Source organism: Tubulanus polymorphus, chromosome 9, assembly GCF_964204645.1.
Source record: "Tubulanus polymorphus chromosome 9, tnTubPoly1.2, whole genome shotgun sequence".
Taxonomy (NCBI): Eukaryota; Metazoa; Nemertea; class Palaeonemertea; order Tubulaniformes; family Tubulanidae; genus Tubulanus; species Tubulanus polymorphus.
In genome coordinates, this window is record NC_134033.1 from 5,305,609 (window position 1) to 5,324,236 (window position 18,628).

General features: G+C 41.2%; 1 protein-coding gene across 1 annotated transcript; it reads left to right on the forward strand.

The window, feature by feature from the left end:
• Positions 1–78: 78 nt before the first annotated feature.
• Positions 79–11,188, forward strand: LOC141910743 (uncharacterized protein CG5902-like). The gene is made up of 5 exons (XM_074801495.1): positions 79–516; positions 7,871–7,981; positions 8,552–8,666; positions 9,190–9,280; positions 10,045–11,188. Exons 1-5 carry the CDS (start codon positions 104–106, stop codon positions 10,230–10,232), a joined length of 918 nt encoding a protein of 305 aa, XP_074657596.1. The 5' UTR covers positions 79–103; the 3' UTR covers positions 10,233–11,188.
• Positions 11,189–18,628: the final 7,440 nt, after the last annotated feature.

Genomic DNA, 18,628 nt, shown 5'->3' on the forward strand with positions numbered 1-18,628 from the left:
GTTTGTTAGCTTAATAGACCGGTTGCCGGAATTTGACCAACAATCAGTCTACAATCCGATCCCGGATTAGGCGAGCGCTATTTCAACGTCTCCAATTTGGCGCATGTCGAATCCTGATCCACCTAGCGGACGTAGCTCGAACGAAACTAGGAAACATTCCAACAAAATGGCGGCTGGCTGTTGTGGTGTGAAAAAACAGAAATTAAACAACTCTTTACCGGCCATTTGCTGCAACGGATCGGCCGCCGTTCACCCGAACCATCATCACTGCAGCAAAGACCAACAGCAGCAGCATCAACAGAACGGGGGTCATTTATACTGCAGCAATGACGGAGGAGGACATCATCATCAGCATCATCACCATCATCAACAAAACGGATTTACAGCGGCAGCATCATCATCAGCACCAGCAACCGTCGTGAAAGCGGAGATGTGTTACTATTGTTTTGATGTATTGTTGGGTCAGTTGAATAGCACGGACCCGCCTCGTAACCCTCCATTTACTAACGACCGATAGTAAGTAAACGCCTCTTTCTTTTTTTTTACTTTTTTGAGTTTGACCACACATCAAATCATATCATCATCAATCAAAAATACTGATTCACTGTTTTCAGAGCGGTCCAAGGCCGAGTACTTCTTCGTCCTTCTTTTGTAGAAATGTTCAGACAAACATCACTTTTTCTTCTCTTTGATGAAAAAGTCCTTCCAAATTTCGTTATCATTTATTTATTTTTCGTGGGCAATTTTGTCACGCAAATTCAACAGTTTGTTCGCGTTGCCGTTGGGAATTATTGAGCTGCGATGTCTTTTTCTTGGTGAAGGCGTTGCGAAAATGTTATCTTACGGGTCCACATTTTACTGGAAAGTACTTCTTTCTCAGACAAACGATACTTCCTTTTTGCTGAAATTGCCGAAAAAGTACCTCTTCTGCAGTGGGTCTTGTGGGATCTTATACGTGACTTCTGTATTACGAAAAGTTTTAAGCGCCCATTTTTTTCTGAACACTGGTCCAATTTTGCCCAAAATAATTAATTGAAAAATGGCAATTTATTTCTTTAAACAAAGGAATCAACACTTTTCAGAAATTGTTGAATAAGGCAAAAATTGCATTTTAATTCCCTGTTATGAAAGTAGTAACAATTTGCTCTATTTTCATCTAAAACTATGCATTTTCGCCAATTTGAGGGGTAGCAGGATTGTTTGTTTTGATCTGTATGGCAAGCATACAAGGGTGAGTCCATTTCGTTGCTCAGAGGGGTGGCAGCAGTGTCGTTAGTAAACAACAAAAGTACGTAAACAAACGATTAATGAATGCCAAGGAGAATTGTGCACCATGACCTTTCCTGGTAATTTCCAGTTCAGATTCGCATTCATTGTCGTTGATTGAACTTAGTTGGAAATCAGGCAGGCGAGGAAATAGCCTATGTCAGGTCGGGTGGGTTTGTTCCTAAATAGGTCAGATTGGAAACGTCCCCTGAAAAAAATTGAACCCCAGAATTAAGAGACTCCCATGGCAATTCACTAGATATAACAAAGGTCTTAGTAACTTACATACTTAGCCCTTATTCGCGCTGTAAGTTATAAGTAAAATAAAGAATATTTTTTCATAATAGTTTTTGTAATAGTTTCGTAATAGTTACATATTTCAGCTTAATTAAATGGCCTATTTTTGAACCAAACACAATAATAAAGCCTTTTTCTTAATAAAGCCAGCATATGGGCGGACCATTGTCAACAATGATCGATGGCCCGAACCCCCTGCATCCCCCCTATACGCACGTTGGGTTTTTTTTATTGGAAGCCGGAAGACCTAAAGCTACGTTGGCCTAGCTCAATTTAGTCCGAAAAGCTCGTTGTATGATTCCGACTTTCCCGGAATAGGCTCAAAAACATGATCTACTCTAGGCCTAGCCCTGAATGGGCTGATAACCATTTCCAAGGATTCAGACTTTTCACGAATATGCTCTAAAACATCTACATCTAGCTCAAAATAGGCTTGCAAACGTTTCTGATGTTTCAAAATATTACCTAACAGGGGCGGATCCAGGGACATGCTGTGACCGTGTCGACCAATAAAAAGGGCATATATTCTTAATTTAGGGCGGAAAGGCGTATCAGCAAAATTTTTGAAATTTTACTATCATTTTAGAGTTTTCTGGGCATCTCTGAGAGGCATTTAGTCAAGAAACATGGGTTATATATTTAGGAAAAATATCTATTGCGTATCTCAGGTGGTTACAACGGCAAATTTTGATACAGAGAAAAAATAAAAAGGCACTTTAAAATTCCGACTGTGTCGGGCGACACGGTCTAAATCCGCCCCCACCTAATAGGCCTCATAAAGACCTAAAATATAGGCTAAGAAGGTTTTTCGATGATTCAGAGATAATCGCAGAACATTAGGCTCACAAAAAGACCTGCACCGTAACATATAGGCCTACATATTTTTAGTCCCGAATAGGCCTATAGACTGAAAAGCTTTTTTAATGACTCAAACCTTTCCGGAATAGCCTCGAAGAAATGTCCTACATAGGATAGGAATGAGGACAATAGTCTGGAAAAGCTGTTTCGATTAAATTTTGAGTCATCGCTTGATATGGGATTTTAGAATTTCTAATTTTAGATGAATAATTGATCGGCTTCGACTGGCTGTCGCCACGCCTAATCCATACGAGGCCTAACGAAAGTAGATCATCAACTAATTAGACAAATTAAAATTGTGGATCAAAATATCGCATGCGTAGGCCGTGTCGTGATATAGGCCTAGATCGAGTCTATTTTCTGAGAAAAAAGAAGTCAAAAATTTTGAACAAGAATTTCGAATGAATGGGGGTAGGCTACCCGCGCGGCAACTGTGGCAAACGAGGATTCCACGACGTATGGCAGGTGAGGGTCCTTACCTTCCCCTGTCAGAGATTGCCCCTATCCAGCGAGACAGCAGCTAATAGTTAAAACTTTGATTTCCGAAAAAAAATGATTTCTAATTTTTTTGAATCTCGAAACATAATCGTACCCTTTTTGAAAAAAAGTAGCACTTTCGGATAAATGGGCGTGCTAAAAATATCGAAGCCGATCGAATTAAATTACTGGTTCAGGTAGTTCACTCAGCGCCCTTTTTGAATATCCAGTGCCCTAGGCCTATGTTTTTTGCGCAATGTCAACAGTCCCCAGGCACCGTGCTTAAAGTGTGTTTGTCTGTCTAGCGGCTTACACAGCTGTGCTCCATGTAAACCTATAAAGCAGGTCATCGCAAGTTCATATTCACTATTGATTGAACTTATCAACTAATAATGCACTTGATAAGCGTCACATGAGGCTGATCTATTTATAATAACAGTGTAATTTATATAACGTAGGTATCCAAACTAGAGTCTGTTCAAATGCGCGCCAAACTATTATTACCCCCATTCTTTAACTATATTCATGTATCAGTCATCTTTCCCTGGGTAGAAGTAATATCCGAGCAGCTGCTAGGCACTCTGGAATCATCTATCAGAACAGGACCCATTTACTGCAGGGTGAAGAGAATTTATGTCGTTCTCGAATAACTTTGAGGGCCTCGTGAATGTAAGGCCAAAACTGCAATTGCTTTTTCACCATATTCAAACCCACAGGACTGCCGCCCGGGTCGCATTGAACCCGCGCAACTGTGGAACTGGATCCAGAGTCAAACCAAACACGCATTTAACTGTGGAACTTGATCCACAGTTGTATTGAACCCACACAACTGTGGAACTGGATCCAGAATCAAATCAAACCCGCACAACTGTGGAACTTGATCCAAGCGCGCATTGAACCCGCGCAACTGCGGAACTGGATCCACAGTTGTATTGAACCCACACAACTTGAACTGTGTCTAGGACGCCCATTCAAACTAGCATTTTTAAGGGAAGTACTTTAATCGATCTGCTGATGTGATAAGTGGAATCTGAGGCGTCTATGATATATGAACTACTACGGTGTGCGGGGGGGGGGGGGGGGCGGGCAGGCGTAGAAACAATAGACGCCACAGCTGTAAAACTAGATTAACCAGGACTCAATTCAAATTCCTTATTTCCGTATTTTCATATAGATCTGATGCATGCGCTTGTATCTTTATAGAGTCTGTTATTGATCTCATCGATATCACACGCAAGTGTGTACAATATGTGACTGAGTACAGTGTGTGTGTGTGCTTACGAAATAAAACTTCTTAGAAATCGTTTTTTGAATATATCTCTCTAGGAGAGAGATGTCGCCCGTACACTTGGTCAACGCCCTTCGTCTATATAAGTAACCAGGTCTTTTAGATAACCTGTCAATAGTTAATGCGTCGAGCTATATTCGATACAAGGCAAAGCTCCATAAAATATTATCAGTGGGAAAATGGAAAATCCTCGCGCTAGGCCCTAACCGAATTTCGTATTTAAACCATTTGATAGAAAGGATTGCGTCATTACCTCAACCCGTTCTAAACGCTTGTCCTCTCACCCGGCACAAGTATGTTCACTCGCGGGCAAGTTGGTTAGTCGTTTTCACTTGTCCGCCAGGCTCTAGCATATTTTGATGGCCGCCAGTTGGACTGCCTATGTACACGACAAGTACATTTTTGATTTCACCGAGTTGACAATCGGGGAACTAGGTAGTGTTGAAAATTCTTGCTTTTTCTCCGAATACATATTTCGACGAAAATTCTGCTTCACTCGACTTAAAACGAGTTAACCGGTACTACCGGAGAATAGAGCGATCTATCTGTATATCAGAAGAGAAATTTTAAAAAGAACTCTCTTAGACGTTGGTGCCTGACTCTTTCTCTCATTAGTTTGCGGTTTTCGAAGTAACAATTCAATCCTGAAATTTGCTGCGCAGCGAGTTCATCACATTCAGTTTTACGACCCTATTTGGTTGTGCGGCCTTGTTTTGGATTAGAGCGGCTTCTCTCCGGGTTTCGGCATCACCCCGATACACGATACACACGCCTGGTGTATATAATCGTGTAATTTGTCAAAATGTCGCAACAAACAGATTTTTCTTTGAATCGCCCGGCTCGAGTTCGCGGAAATTCGAAAAGGCCATCAGCAGACGTCGTGTCAGCGAGCGAAAACAAACCAATCATCACGAGCGAAGATCAACGGTTTAACCGGAGTAATTGTCACCGGCAGATGACGACCGTGATCGGCTGCTGCGTGCGTGTGTATATTACTACTACACGCGCAGCAGTTCAATCTGAGCGCTGAAAATAGAATCGTCGATATGCGCGACAACCCGAAACAGAAGATAGCAAGATCCCTGCGCTCTGTCGCGAAATAGGTTTTCATCTTTGCCGCTGGTGGTTTAAGTGATCTTTAAACGTTTTACCTTTCAGTAAGCCTTTTTCTACAGCCAGCTTTGAGACCATATTATAACCAGTCTAAGCTCATTTTGGTTCTGTAACCAATCTAACAGCTTAAGACCAGTCTAAGCTCATTTTGGTTCTGTAACCAATCTGACGAGTTAAGATCAGTCTCAGTTCATTTTAATTTCTATAGTCAATCTAACAACTTAAGACCAGTCTAAGCTCGTTTTTGTTCTATAACCAATCCTACAACTTAGGCTAAGACTTTGTCTAAAGTAGTCCAGTCTTAGACCATGTTTGGTCCTTCATTATTGCTAGGACTGCACAACTAAGTGATGGGCTCAGTTATATTGTTTAGTCCGAACATGTCTTAAGACTAGTCTTAAGAATGGCTATCGAACTAAGATGGTTTTAGACTGATCTTAAAATCTGAGCGTTGACTACATATAGCTAAGCCTAGGTGTTAAAGTTATCACCGCGTGTCCTTAATGCCGCCCTACTCTAAAAGACTTTGCCTCGCACCAGTGTATCTGGTGAGCGATATTCGAGTTGATATATCGTGTGAGTGCGGCTTAGAGAGCCAGGCTCGGATGAAGAAAAATATTCCCGGAAAATTCAGCAGCTTCCGCACGCTGATAGGCGCCAAAGATGTTTACTGAGAAATCCACTGCGGCATCTGCGTTCAGTTGAGAGTTCTCGCGTATGAAGTGCTCAGGCGGGATGTTGATCTTTATTTATGATCGGTTCAACTATTTTGAGTATTTATAGATTTATCATCTCTCTGTCCTCCCTCCCTCTCTCCCACCTCTCTCTCCCCTCTCCTCCCCTTCTCTCTCGTTCCCCTTCCATCTCCCCTCTCCTCCCCTTCTCTCTCGCTCCCCTTCCCCTCCCTCCCTCTCCCCTTTTCCCCTTCTCGCTCTCCCTCCCTATCCTCCCTTCTCGCTCTCCCTCCCCTCCCACTCTCTTTCTCCTCTCTCCCCCTCTACCTCTCCCCCTCCCCCTCTCTCAAACTCACACGACCGCGAGCCGGGATAGAAATAGATGGATAAAGGACCTTGAAGTTCATTCTTTATCATCAAAAAAAGTCCTGCGTTCAGCAGATCTAAAGATGAGTTTCTTTGAACGGCGTGCATCTAGTTGTTCTGATCTCTGTGAATGCGGCGTTTTACAGGATTCCTACGATTCCCTGTGCGCTAAAAAAACACTCGTCTATATTGAAATCACTGTTAAAGGAGTTTCGTACTCCTTTAATCTGAGTAAAATACACAAAACTCCTTCAATTTTGATGAACAGCCAATTAACAGATATTCGTTTGGTTTGTAGTTATACAGAGGCCTAGATTACGGAATAGGTTAAGAATTAGCTTATTAAGCCATGGTTCATGAGATGAAGCAGTACCGATTTAGTAGTTCTTTTTTAGCAGTACTTTGTATATACAAGTGATGATGCATTTATTAGTATTGTGCAGACGTTACCTTGAAACCCCCTTATATTTAGGAATGACCTTGTTTTTGTTCGGTTGAAATCTGTATTTTGCCTTGGTCAAAATAAACCCTAGGGGTCATTCATTTATTGCCTACGCATCAGGGGAGGGGGAAGGGTCAGTGCAATTGTGTACTGTAATGCTTTATGTATAGGCCTATGAAAAAATGGCTGATTTTGCAGAGGGGGATTGAAAAATTTTATGCGTACGTAATAAATGAATGACCCCTAGATACATTTATCAGTGGTTGGCCGTATTTGGTAGAGTTCTCCCTGAAAAGTTCTCACAGGGTCCCTACAACTCCTTGATTCCTTAAGAACTTGTTCTGAATGGAAAGTGATTTTAAAGGGTGCTCGAAACTCCTTCACTTAGAGCGAAATGTCCGAAAATCCTTTAAAATTCAATTATGAGAAAAAGACATTAATTAACCCTTTCAGTGCTGACTAGTTAATACCCTGTAGCGATAGAGATATTTTGAAAAATTCTATCCCAGTATGTTGAATAACGGGAATACCGCTATAGTGTGTCTCACCTCGGTGCGGTGTATCGTTAGTTACTAATCTAACTATGTTTGACGGGTGCTGCCATGTTTAATAGAGTTAAAAACTAATTACCGATTACGTTAATACACCGCAGTGCGGTGTACTAGCAAAATTCATCACCAATTTATACACTGCACTGCGGTGTTGACTCACTGAAAGGGTTATGTAATTTACAGTAAACTACACCTGAATCGTACAGTTTCAACCCGGATTTGTTTGTATCCATGTGAAGCATTTGCCAAATCAGAAAGCGAATACGCTATAGGCCTAGTTAATGTAAAGCATAGATTATACAAAACCACCAAATTAGCGTCTAACTGAGATAGACAGTAGTGACCATTTCCTCCCCCTCTCCCTCCCTCCCTCCTTACGGTATTGGGACGAAAGTGAATGCAGATACTTCCTTGGAATTGGAAATTTTTCCAATCCTGGTATCCTAGGAATGACCGATCTGTAGGGACAAATCCAACGCGAGTGTTTCTTCCGTTTATCGTGAATCGAGTTTTTTCATTTTTTGTTTTTGTTTTTCAGTCCGTTGTTCGTGACGTGGAAGATCGGTAAGGACCGTCGTCTACGCGGTTGCATCGGAACATTTTCCGCTATGAATCTTCACAGCGGCCTCAGGGAATACGCCATTACCAGGTAACGCACGGAGGATATTCGGAGAAATTTGAAATGACGAAATCTTGGACTCAGTTTTCGGATAGAATCCATTGAAACAGTGAACTTTTTATCTAATTTTCACGTTCAACTGTCCACTGTTTAACGCTAACCAACTTTAGATCAACTTCAGTCCCCGCTGACTTTGAAATCTGAAAAAAAACTCTAGAAATCGGCATTGATTTAGATAAAATCCGGCAAAGTTTTTTTTACGAATTTGATCGTATGGTATCGTTACAACAGTCCAGAATAGCCTGGACCACTGAGCTGGAAAGCCCGGAAAAATCGAAGAATAAAAAAAAATCTGGAAATATCAGGGAAATTGACATATTTTGTACGCACTAAAATCTGGGAATTCGGATAGTGCTATTGACCATGCGTTCCTTTAGTATGTGATTCGATGAATGATGAATGAATTGTTAAGTTTTACACCTAGACATTTCTCGCGTGATCGCGTGGACAAATCAGGGAAAACTCAGGCAATTCGTAAATGGGCGGAGGAGTGGTTAGTCGAAGAAAATGATCATTGTTTTCGTTTTCATTTTTTTCAAGCGCTATGAAGGACAGCAGATTCAGCCCGATCGCAAAAGACGAACTGAATCGACTTTACTGTTCGGTATCGTTATTGACGAACTTCGAAGACGCGAAAAATTATCAAGACTGGGAGGTACGTACGCGCTAGCACGGCTGCCTACTGTAGATCCCCCTATGACATCATCAATTTTGATCTTGAATCCCCCTGGAGGCAGCCGCATTTCCATGATACTTACATTTGTACGGCGAGGAATTGGCTTGTCCTATATATGTGTAACACGGGGTTGACGGATCAAAATTGATGATGTCATATGGGAATTTACGGAATTAGCCGTATTTCTATGCTCTCATGACATCATCGAATTTGATAGTTTGAGTACTTTAGATAAACGGCGGCCTCCTGTAGATCCCCCTATGACATCATCAATTTTGATCAATCGACCCTGTTCGAGTATTATGGAAATATTGCTGCCTCCATTATTCCCCCTATGACATCATCAAATAACATTGGTATTTTGACCTATGTTCCTGCCTATAAATCCAGCATGACGTCATCAAGCACCAAACAGATGAACTTAAACAGCCTTCCACCAAATAAGGTTGCCCGATATCCCCCACTATGACATCACTGTTTCAACTTGATGCAATATTTCTAGGTCGGGGTTCATGGAATTAGAATCGAATTCAACAACGAGAAGGGACAGAAGAAAACTGCCACCTATCTTCCAGAGGTAGCTACTGAACAAGGTCAGTAAATCGGGGGCAAACAGGTAAATATTTCACCGAGTTGACAATCAGATGACTCGGTAGCGTTGAGACTGCTGTAAATATTTCACCGAGTTGACAATCAGGGAACTCGGTAGCGTTGAGACTGCTGTAAATATTTCACCGAGTTGACAATCAGGGAACTCGGTAGCGTTGAGACTGCTGTAAATATTTCACCGAGTTGACAATCAGGGAACTCGATAGCGTTGAGACTGCTGTAAATATTTCACCGAGTTGACAATCAGGGAACTCGGTAGCGTTTGAGACTGCTGTAAATATTTCACCGAGTTGACAATCAGGGAACTCGGTAGCGTTGAGACTGCTGTAAATATTTCACCGAGTTGACAATCAGGGAACTCGATAGCGTTGAGACTGCTGTAAATATTTCACCGAGTTGACAATCAGATGACTCGGTAGCGTTGAGACTGCTGTAAATATTTCACCGAGTTGACAATCAGGGAATTCGGTAGCGTTGAGACTGCTGTAAATATTTCACCGAGTTGACAATCAGGGAACTCGATAGCGTTGAGACTGCGTTAAATGTTTCACCGAGTTGACAATCAGGGAACTCAGTAGCGTTGGGAATTATTTTCCAATCCTTTGTCTACCTCGGACTGATTTTTTCGTGGCGCCACCCCATGTCGCATACATTGCCCGACAGTGAACAGCTCAGTCCCCGGTGCGGCGACTCATCGTTTTTCGTGTATTTCTATTCACGCGAGGTATTCTATCGGTATATTTTGCAGGCTGGGACAGGGTACAAACGATCGACTCGTTGCTGAGGAAGGGCGGCTACAAGACGACGATCACGAACGACGTGCGCCACGCGATCAAGCTGACGCGTTACCGCAGCGAGAAAATGACAATCGGCTATAACGAATATGTCGCGCGCAAACAGCAGAAGCTCGGCGGCGACAACAAGACGCCGCTATGATATTACGTTACATCTAGTACAGTCGTCGCCACCAACACCACGCGTTAGGTCGATAATAAAATCAACGACATCGCCGATTCATCGTATTTCGGGGGCGTTCCGACGTGGCGCGTACCACGTCGGGACGATCGGATCCGTAGTCTCGTGCGTCGAAATTCGATTTGTTTTCCCCTTTTCGGCGCCGACTAATTTATATCCGAAAGCGCTGGAGACAATTTGAAAACATTTCTAAACGTTTCGCGGTGCGGTGTATCCTTAGTTGCTAATATTTCACTATCTTTGAAATATGCTGCCATCTCTCAGTAGAAAGGCCTATACATGTAAAAACTAATTATTTATTACATCAATACACTGCAATGCGGTGTTCTAGCAGAGTCCGTCACTGATTTTTACACCGCACTGCGGTGTAGGAAATGCTGGAAGGGTTAAGCATGTCGATACACCGCACTGTGCGAAGACAATATAGTGGTCATACACCGTACCGGGGTGGAATTTTCCCAAAATATCCAAATCATCTCCGGCGCTTAAGCGTCCAAATCGGTCGGTTCCGAGAAGAGTAAACAGTCGTTTATTCAATGACTCGATTTCAAAGTCGATCAAGTATGCGCGCGACTACGAAGTCGACTCCCCGATCATCAAAATCATCTGCTAAGTTTACACTCAACGTAGCACTTTGAAAAATGATTGGCCTAATGAATTTTAGCGTTAAAACAACGAAAACAGCAAAAGCAAATTTGCGCGCACTGTTTCGATCGTGAAAAGTGTGTGTGACCTGTCGATTTCTATTGAAACGATGCATTGTAGTATGATAACCAAATTCCGACGTGAGCGACAGTGTCTGAAAGTATATTGAACCCCTTCCCCTTATTTCGAAAAAATTCAGTTTTACGTTTTATGGAGTTATTGGATAATGATGTCCGCTACGTTTATTGTGAACTTGGTTCTTCGACCATCGTCGTCGTCATCGAATATATATATAATATATTATATATATAAATATATATATATATATATATATATATATATATATATATATATATATATATATATATATATATATATATATATATATATATATACATATATAGTGAGCTGTGATTGGCCGAGTCGGTATGCTCTGTTCTACGATTGGCCGCTCACTTAGTACGTTAGGCTTTCGTTATGTGTATGTACTTACTTTGATCTCCTTGAATTAGTGAAACGAAAACTGTTTTGACTTGGATTCATTTCTACCGTTGCCGGGGTTTGAATTTACTCTAAAATCAGTTCCACAGTCGCGGGGGTATTATTCGAGTCTCGACCCAGTTCTACAGTTGTGTGGGTTTAATTCATCTCTGGATCCAGTTCCACAGTTGTGTGGGTTTAATTTCACTCTGGACATGGTTCCACAGTTCGTGTACGTTTAATTCCACTGTGGATCCAGTTCGACAGTTTTGTTGTTTACAATTTGACTCGAGCCGATCACAGCGCAAACGAACATATCAAAACACCATCATTTTCATCCACGCTATAGACCCATCTGGAAAAAATGGCCGCCTTCGTAAGCACAACTACGACATCGTCAAATTTCATTCAACCGCAATTCAAAATAGAAAGCCAAATGTTGATGTTGCGGTGTGTAATAGTTAGATGATGTCATAGGGGGATTTCATGCAGGCAGACATTATGTTCTCGAGAAGTTTTTATATAGCGATATACAATTAGGGTTTGAATCGAGAATGAATTTCAATATTTTTCTTTTTGTGTCGTTTTTAATGGATGCTTCGATGACTGTTGTCGTGCGATCTTACGAAACAAACAATCGAGTTTTCGCGCTAGTCGTTAATTCGTCCTGCCGGGGATTGGGGCGCGAGCACAAAATCCTTAATTTCAAATGAACGCCGAATTTAACCGACTTAAAAATGAATTATTTCAATCAATAATTATCCCTCGTATGCGTGTACGTATGTTTTTTTTTTTAACCAGAGATTTTTTAACCGGATTAGACAGCGAATTTGAAAAAAAAAGGTGAATACTAGCACCCTATCCTCACTTGCGTAGGCACGGTTATGAACCATAAATCATAACCTAATTGCCAATAATTGAATCGACTGTAAAGAATAATTTGCACGGTCGTAGATTTTAGTTGCGTTGTAGAAGATCAGAATCTCCCTTTTAGAGTGCGTTTCATTATCGGTACGTCAATGTTTAGGGTCGTTTCTTACTAAAAAAAAAAAAACGGAATATCGAAAACCATCTATGCACTGTTAATAATTTCTACTGGGACAAGTGTTTCACCGATTTGATCAGTACCGAGTAGGAAGCAGTTTGCTGTTGACAGAATTATTCTACCTAGACAAGTTAGTTACTGTCTTGATCGGTACCGTGTAGGACGCAGATTACTGTAAACAGAATATTTCTAACCAGACAGATTAATTGCTGTCTTGATCGGTACCTAGTATGAAGCAGTTTACTGTAAACAGATTATATCTACCTAGACAAGTAATTTAGTCCTTTCAGGGCAGTATTAATTGATGAGCTCTGCTTGTCGGTACGTGGCATCGGGTGTACACCACAGTGCAGTGTATGAATTGATAAGCTCTGCTTGTCAGTACATCGTATCGGGTGTTCGCCACAGTGCGGTGTATAAAATTGATGAGCTCCGCTTTTCGGTACATCACATCGGGTGTTCACCGCAGTGCGGTGTATAAAATTGATGAGCTCGGCTTGTCGGTACGTCGCATCGGGTGTATTGATATAGTTAGTTATTGTATTGTATGTCTCTAAAAAAAATATGGCAGCACATGTCAAACACTGTGAACTATAAGTAACTAACGATACACGGCACCACGGTGTAAACGCTTTTCAGTGGTATGGCCGTTTTACCGTATCCTTGGGTGGAATTTTTTAAAAGAATCAAATTATCCTTAGCATAGAGTAATAACAAGTCGGCAATGGAAGGGTTATTATCGTTTTCAGTAGCCAGTAGTTCACTGTAGGCTATGGTCCAATTTTGTTTAAAACGATCTCTAGTATTGTTTTATTAGATTTTAATACGAGAACGTACGGAGTTTTTAATTAACGAAATATTACGCTACGTAATTAGCACACGAACATTAACGAAGCACTTGCATAAAGATATATATATATAAACATATTAATATTGATATTACTACGGGTGTTGAAAGACTATAGCCGCGATCACACGAGCATTTTTGGCCCGGGCCAAATCTTCTCCGTGTGATCGCGGCTTATGTGTCGTATGTTTGTTAACATTATCATTTACACTAATTAAAAAAGCGATATATCTATTCAAACAAAGTATATTGATTAGCGATTCGATATTTCGGAGGTGAGATTGATGGTGCATTCGAAATTCTAACATTCTGAGGTGAAGGAAAAGAACGAAATTTATGGAATTTTTTTTTTTTTTCGCGAAAAAAAACGAGTTCTCCCGAATAAGCATCACCAGCCTGTAAGCGGTACATTTTTGTCCACCTCTTTCTTCATTTAGACGCGTTTTTTTTTTTTAAACTTATAGTCGAAACAGATCCCTATGCCTTTGGTCGTATAATGAGAATATATAATGATCATAATATTTTGAGAACGTAAATCGAGTTCCACTGGTTCTAATGGGCGGATTTAGGGGGTTGTCTCTGGGGTGCTGGGAACCATGTCTTTTCTAGCGACAGCTGGTGGATCCTCACTTGCCGCAAGTAAAATTGTCTATTGCCGCAGTAGTTGATGTCCTACTGCACTCTAGGGACACCTGGTTGATCCTCACTTGCCACAAGTGGAATCCTCTATCGCCGGAGTAGTTGATGTCCTACTGCACACTAGCGACACCTGGTTGATCCTCACTTGCCACAAGCGGAATCCTGTATTGCCTGCCTTTCATTAAGGTTGCCCTTTTCGTCCAGGCGGAGATCTTTTTGCGGTTAATTTCTTTAAAAGAATATCAAATACTGATGGCAGGGATTAACTGCAGGCTATCGACGTGGTTGCTTTACCAGAGATACGCCTTTTCTTCTGGAACCCGGCCTTCCGATTTTTCCTAGATCCACCTCTGAATCATCGTTCGTTTTGTTTGTCACCTTTTATTCTGTCTAATCAAAATTTCGGTAATAATTATCTGTGTCTAACCTCCTACGAATATATATATATAAATATATATATATATTTATATATATGTATGCTTGTACGAAAAATAGTTATAAAATAAGTTAAGTTTTTTCTTCCGTTTTTGAGATGTATGTGAACTGTGTTTTTACGGATATCCGTGTATTTTTAAGTTTATACGTGTACAAGCTCGTATCACCGTCGAGATCAGAAAAACAGCTTTGTGAAATTTGTCGATTATCATCTTACCGCGACCAAGAAAATGTTGTGCCATCTGGTCAACCTAAACTAAAAGTTCAACGTCACAAAGAAGTAGAAATTTATATTTTGGCTTTTCAAATTGGTCATCAGAATTCGGAATTAGATCAGATTTCACTGAATTTTTAGGAATTGTTAAAAATGGACTCTGAAGCAAGACAAATTTTTTTTTGGGACTTGAACTGTGTGCGTTTTAGTTTACTCGGTCAACTATAATGTCGCGGTAAATTGAAACCAAGTTGCACGACCTAAATTCCAAAGTGGTCTTAAAGGTTGAAACCGGTCTTAAGTTGTTAGATCGACTTCAGACTTAAGATGGTCTCGTATCTAAGCCATATCCATATAACTGGGCAACTTTGACCGTCGTCTGTCGAGACTGACCACCACCCGGATGAACTTCAGTTCTCGTAATTAGTCGACAGGTGGTCGGGACTAATGACCGAGCGCGCAATAGGTCGGTCGAAACGCATTTCCAAGCATCGGACATCTTGGAATTTGGGCCGAACTACAGAGACCAGGTTCAATAGCATGGTTCGCTATATCCGGACTCTATTCCGAAAAACTGTCCTGCAGTTTAGCTTATCTCGTGACTCGTCGACGCGATTACCGAAGCTCGCCGAGGTCGGCAACTCGACGGTGATATCGACAGGGTCTCTAACAACTCCTTGATTCGAATTCATTGAAAACTCCTTCTAGGGCTTAAACCAAAAATGTAATATCAAGGTGCTCGAATGTCCTTGAATTTAATCAAATTGTCCAACAAAAGTCTTGAAAACTCCTTGAATTTTGAGATATTGGCCCAATTACAAAATAGATTATGCAATATTGAGATTTGGCTATTACAAAATGTTCAGGTCTTGGGCCTACCAGCAGTTATTAAACGTATTGATTCCTCTGAATTAAATGGTTTACCGAGAGGTGTCTATGAAACTTACGCATACACTCCTCGAAATTTGAAATTTTCCGATTGAAAACTGCTTGAAAAAGCACCTTGAATTCCGTAATCACCGATCTTTAGGGACCCTGATTGAGATTTATTGTACACACGCGTAGATGTCATTTTTAACATGTATGTTTATACGTATGATACGATATTTGAAATATTTTGGGGCCAACATCCATCCTATGATAACGTGTGTGTGCGCGCGCGGTGCTAAAATTAAACTATGTCGTCGTAGCGATGTTACATCGACCGGGAGAAGTCAGAAGGCGTTTTCGTGAGATGATTTGATTTCGCGCCGTCGATGAAGTACGTGCAGGGCCGCGTTGGGGACGGCAGATAAAACCCGAAAAGGGGCAATTACCTAAAATCAAAAATTGATGTACCGATTCTTTTTTATGCCCTAACAAAAACTCTGTTAGGCCTATAACAAAATGCTCGGTGAATTTCTATTGGATATGATTGTTATATTCGAAAAACAGAGCGTTTTTCCCGCGGTTGGGGGCTGGTCCAAATTTGCCCGTGGCAAACTTATTATCGCGGCAAATCAAGTCGTCTCGCGAAAGCGCCTCGCATGTTCCGACGTATGACTGCAGCAAAACCCGAGCATCCATCTGTATGACTTGAGTGATTGAGTACCGAACAACGAACTTACGATCATATCATAGTCGTCCATTATTCGTCGTACGCCTGCCTGACGGCCGTCTTTGATAAATCGCGCGTCATCATCGCCACCGACATTGATCATCGTTTCATACGCCGAAAAAAAAACACATCTCTCATCGCAATCGTTTTCGAAAGCGTCGACTGTACTAGATGACGGTTTTTAAATCTAGAATTATTATACCATTTCTCCGCGAGACGTGTACCACACACGTGCGCCCTCTAGTGGCCGTGTCCGAACCTTGGTAGTGCCGGGATGGACGCCGTTTTCTTATTCGAATTGTAAAACCCGATTTATAACACACGAAAGTCATCCGTCAACATCGTATCTCGGTTATTGAGGAATATTTTCAGTTTTAGGGCGCTGCGACATCCTTGAGCGCGTTTTTTCCGAGATCGAACGAGAAATTCGGGTCGGATTTGGAACTGTTTTTCCGAGGAGGCGCCGGATCCGGTTTGATCCGGATACCGGATGTCGATCTAGCCGGGATATTATTTCTAATCGTTTTATCGTCGTCGTTAGTTCGGGTCGAGGTCGGCGGTTTACGACGCGGGCTGACAGTTCAAAATCCTCGAATCTAATCAATGTTTCATGAACGAATTCGCGCGCGGTCAAACTGGCTTGATCGCGATATAGTCGATTACAGTGGAATCTCGTTATAACGACCATTCATCAGTTATCAAAAATCAATATTTTCGTTCCGAATTCTTATAATTTGATACTGGATATGTAACAAACTCAGTTTTTAACGAAAAGATTTTCTGATCCCCTGAAGTTCGTTGTAACCAGGTTCTACTGAATGTAGAACTGTAGAACTATCAGTTACAACGAACAGATTTTCTGAACTCTTTCGTTGTGACAAGGTTTCACTTAATACAGAACGACCGGTTATAACAAACAGATATTCAGGTGCCCTGTAGTTCGTTGTAACATTTTCCGGGGCATGAAGATCGTTGTAACGAGGTTCTGCTATTAGAACTATCGGTTTTAACGAACGGATTTTCTGATGCCCTGAAGTTCACTGTAACGAGGTTCCACTGTATATAGAACTATCAGTTAAAACAAATGGGTTTTCTGGACTCTTGAAGTTCGTTGTAACGAGGTTCCGCTGTATGAAGAACTATCAGTTATAACGAACAGATTTTCTAGTGCCCTGAAGTTCGCTGTAACAATTTCTGGGGCCTGAAGTTCGTTGTAACGAGGTTCTGCTATATGTAGAACCATCAGTTGTAACGAACAGATTTTCTGGTGCCTTGATGAGGGTCGACTGTGTTTTTTGGACCACGTATACGTCAATGAGCATAAAATACAATGTTTTGATTCAGATTTCTGATGATCCGGTCCCGACTGATCTGGATCAAGCCGGTTTGACTGTCGAACGCGGAGAGCGAAGTAAATATTTTTCTGGTAATCGCTCATCCCGGGTACTGTTTCTGGGGTACCGGCATATTATCACTATCATTATTACTATTACTATTATTATGAAATATATGTATATAATCGAATATGAATATTTAGATATAATGTAATGAATTTTTAACGAGCTGTTTTACTTCGAATGAAAGGTTTCCATTCGTTTGTTCGTATGTCGTGCGTAGAATAAAAACTAAAACTATGAAAAAAATATTTCAAAAAAACAAACGATTTCTTATAATCGTGAACAAAACAAAAAAAACGAAATAAATAATTATGTACGTATATGTTTTGAATTCGAAAAAAATGATGAAATAAAATGCACACATGACGCATTGCATCGATTTGTTTGTTTCTAAAAACTGGTGGTGGTGAAAAGAATCTTTGATTTGCCAACTTTTTGAATCGATTGTTAGTGAGTTCGCTGAACCTTATGTTGTACACAGTAAACCTTGCCCGACTCTGGACCGTGGCAAAATTGGTAAAAGGTGAAGTCCGAGTTGATGTTGCGTCCTCGCTTGCCAGGGTTTTATTGCCTGCTGTCAAAACTCGCGCTGACACAAACCCATCTGTTACACTGCCCAAGATTTTTGGGCAAACGGGTTCCCGCTAGGCGGCCGGCGGTCTATTTCTCTCTTGCTTATCAGATGCGTAGCAATCTGCAAGTAGGTAGGAAACAACCCATCCAATTGGCTTAATACAGACTGGTGGCCGCCGAGTGGAAACCTGTCTGGAAATCTCGGGCAACACAGTGGATTTAGGGGGTGGACCGGGTGGAATGCTCCACCCCCTACAAAATTCGAATGTGCCCATCGAAAAATATTTTTTGGAAAGAAAATTTTAAAAGACTATAAAATAAATCCAAATAGATCTTGATAAGGACAAGAGAAGCCCCTCTGATTGCCCCAAATGTTCTGTGGGAAGGGCCACCAGAACCCTACCAATGCGTACCAATGTTTCGCTTGCAGCCCTCGCATTACCAAATCTGCCCTTTCAAATTAAGTGTCCATTCGAATTTCAAGG

Bases quoted from the DNA above. Each gene is read 5' to 3' on its own strand.
- LOC141910743 (XM_074801495.1), top strand. From the start codon at position 104: ATGTCGAATCCTGATCCACCTAGCGGACGTAGCTCGAACGAAACTAGG. The intron at 8,667-9,189 runs GTACGTACGCGC...CAATATTTCTAG, and splicing joins AAAATTATCAAGACTGGGAG to GTCGGGGTTCATGGAATTAG. The intron at 9,281-10,044 runs GTCAGTAAATCG...TATATTTTGCAG, and splicing joins AGAGGTAGCTACTGAACAAG to GCTGGGACAGGGTACAAACG.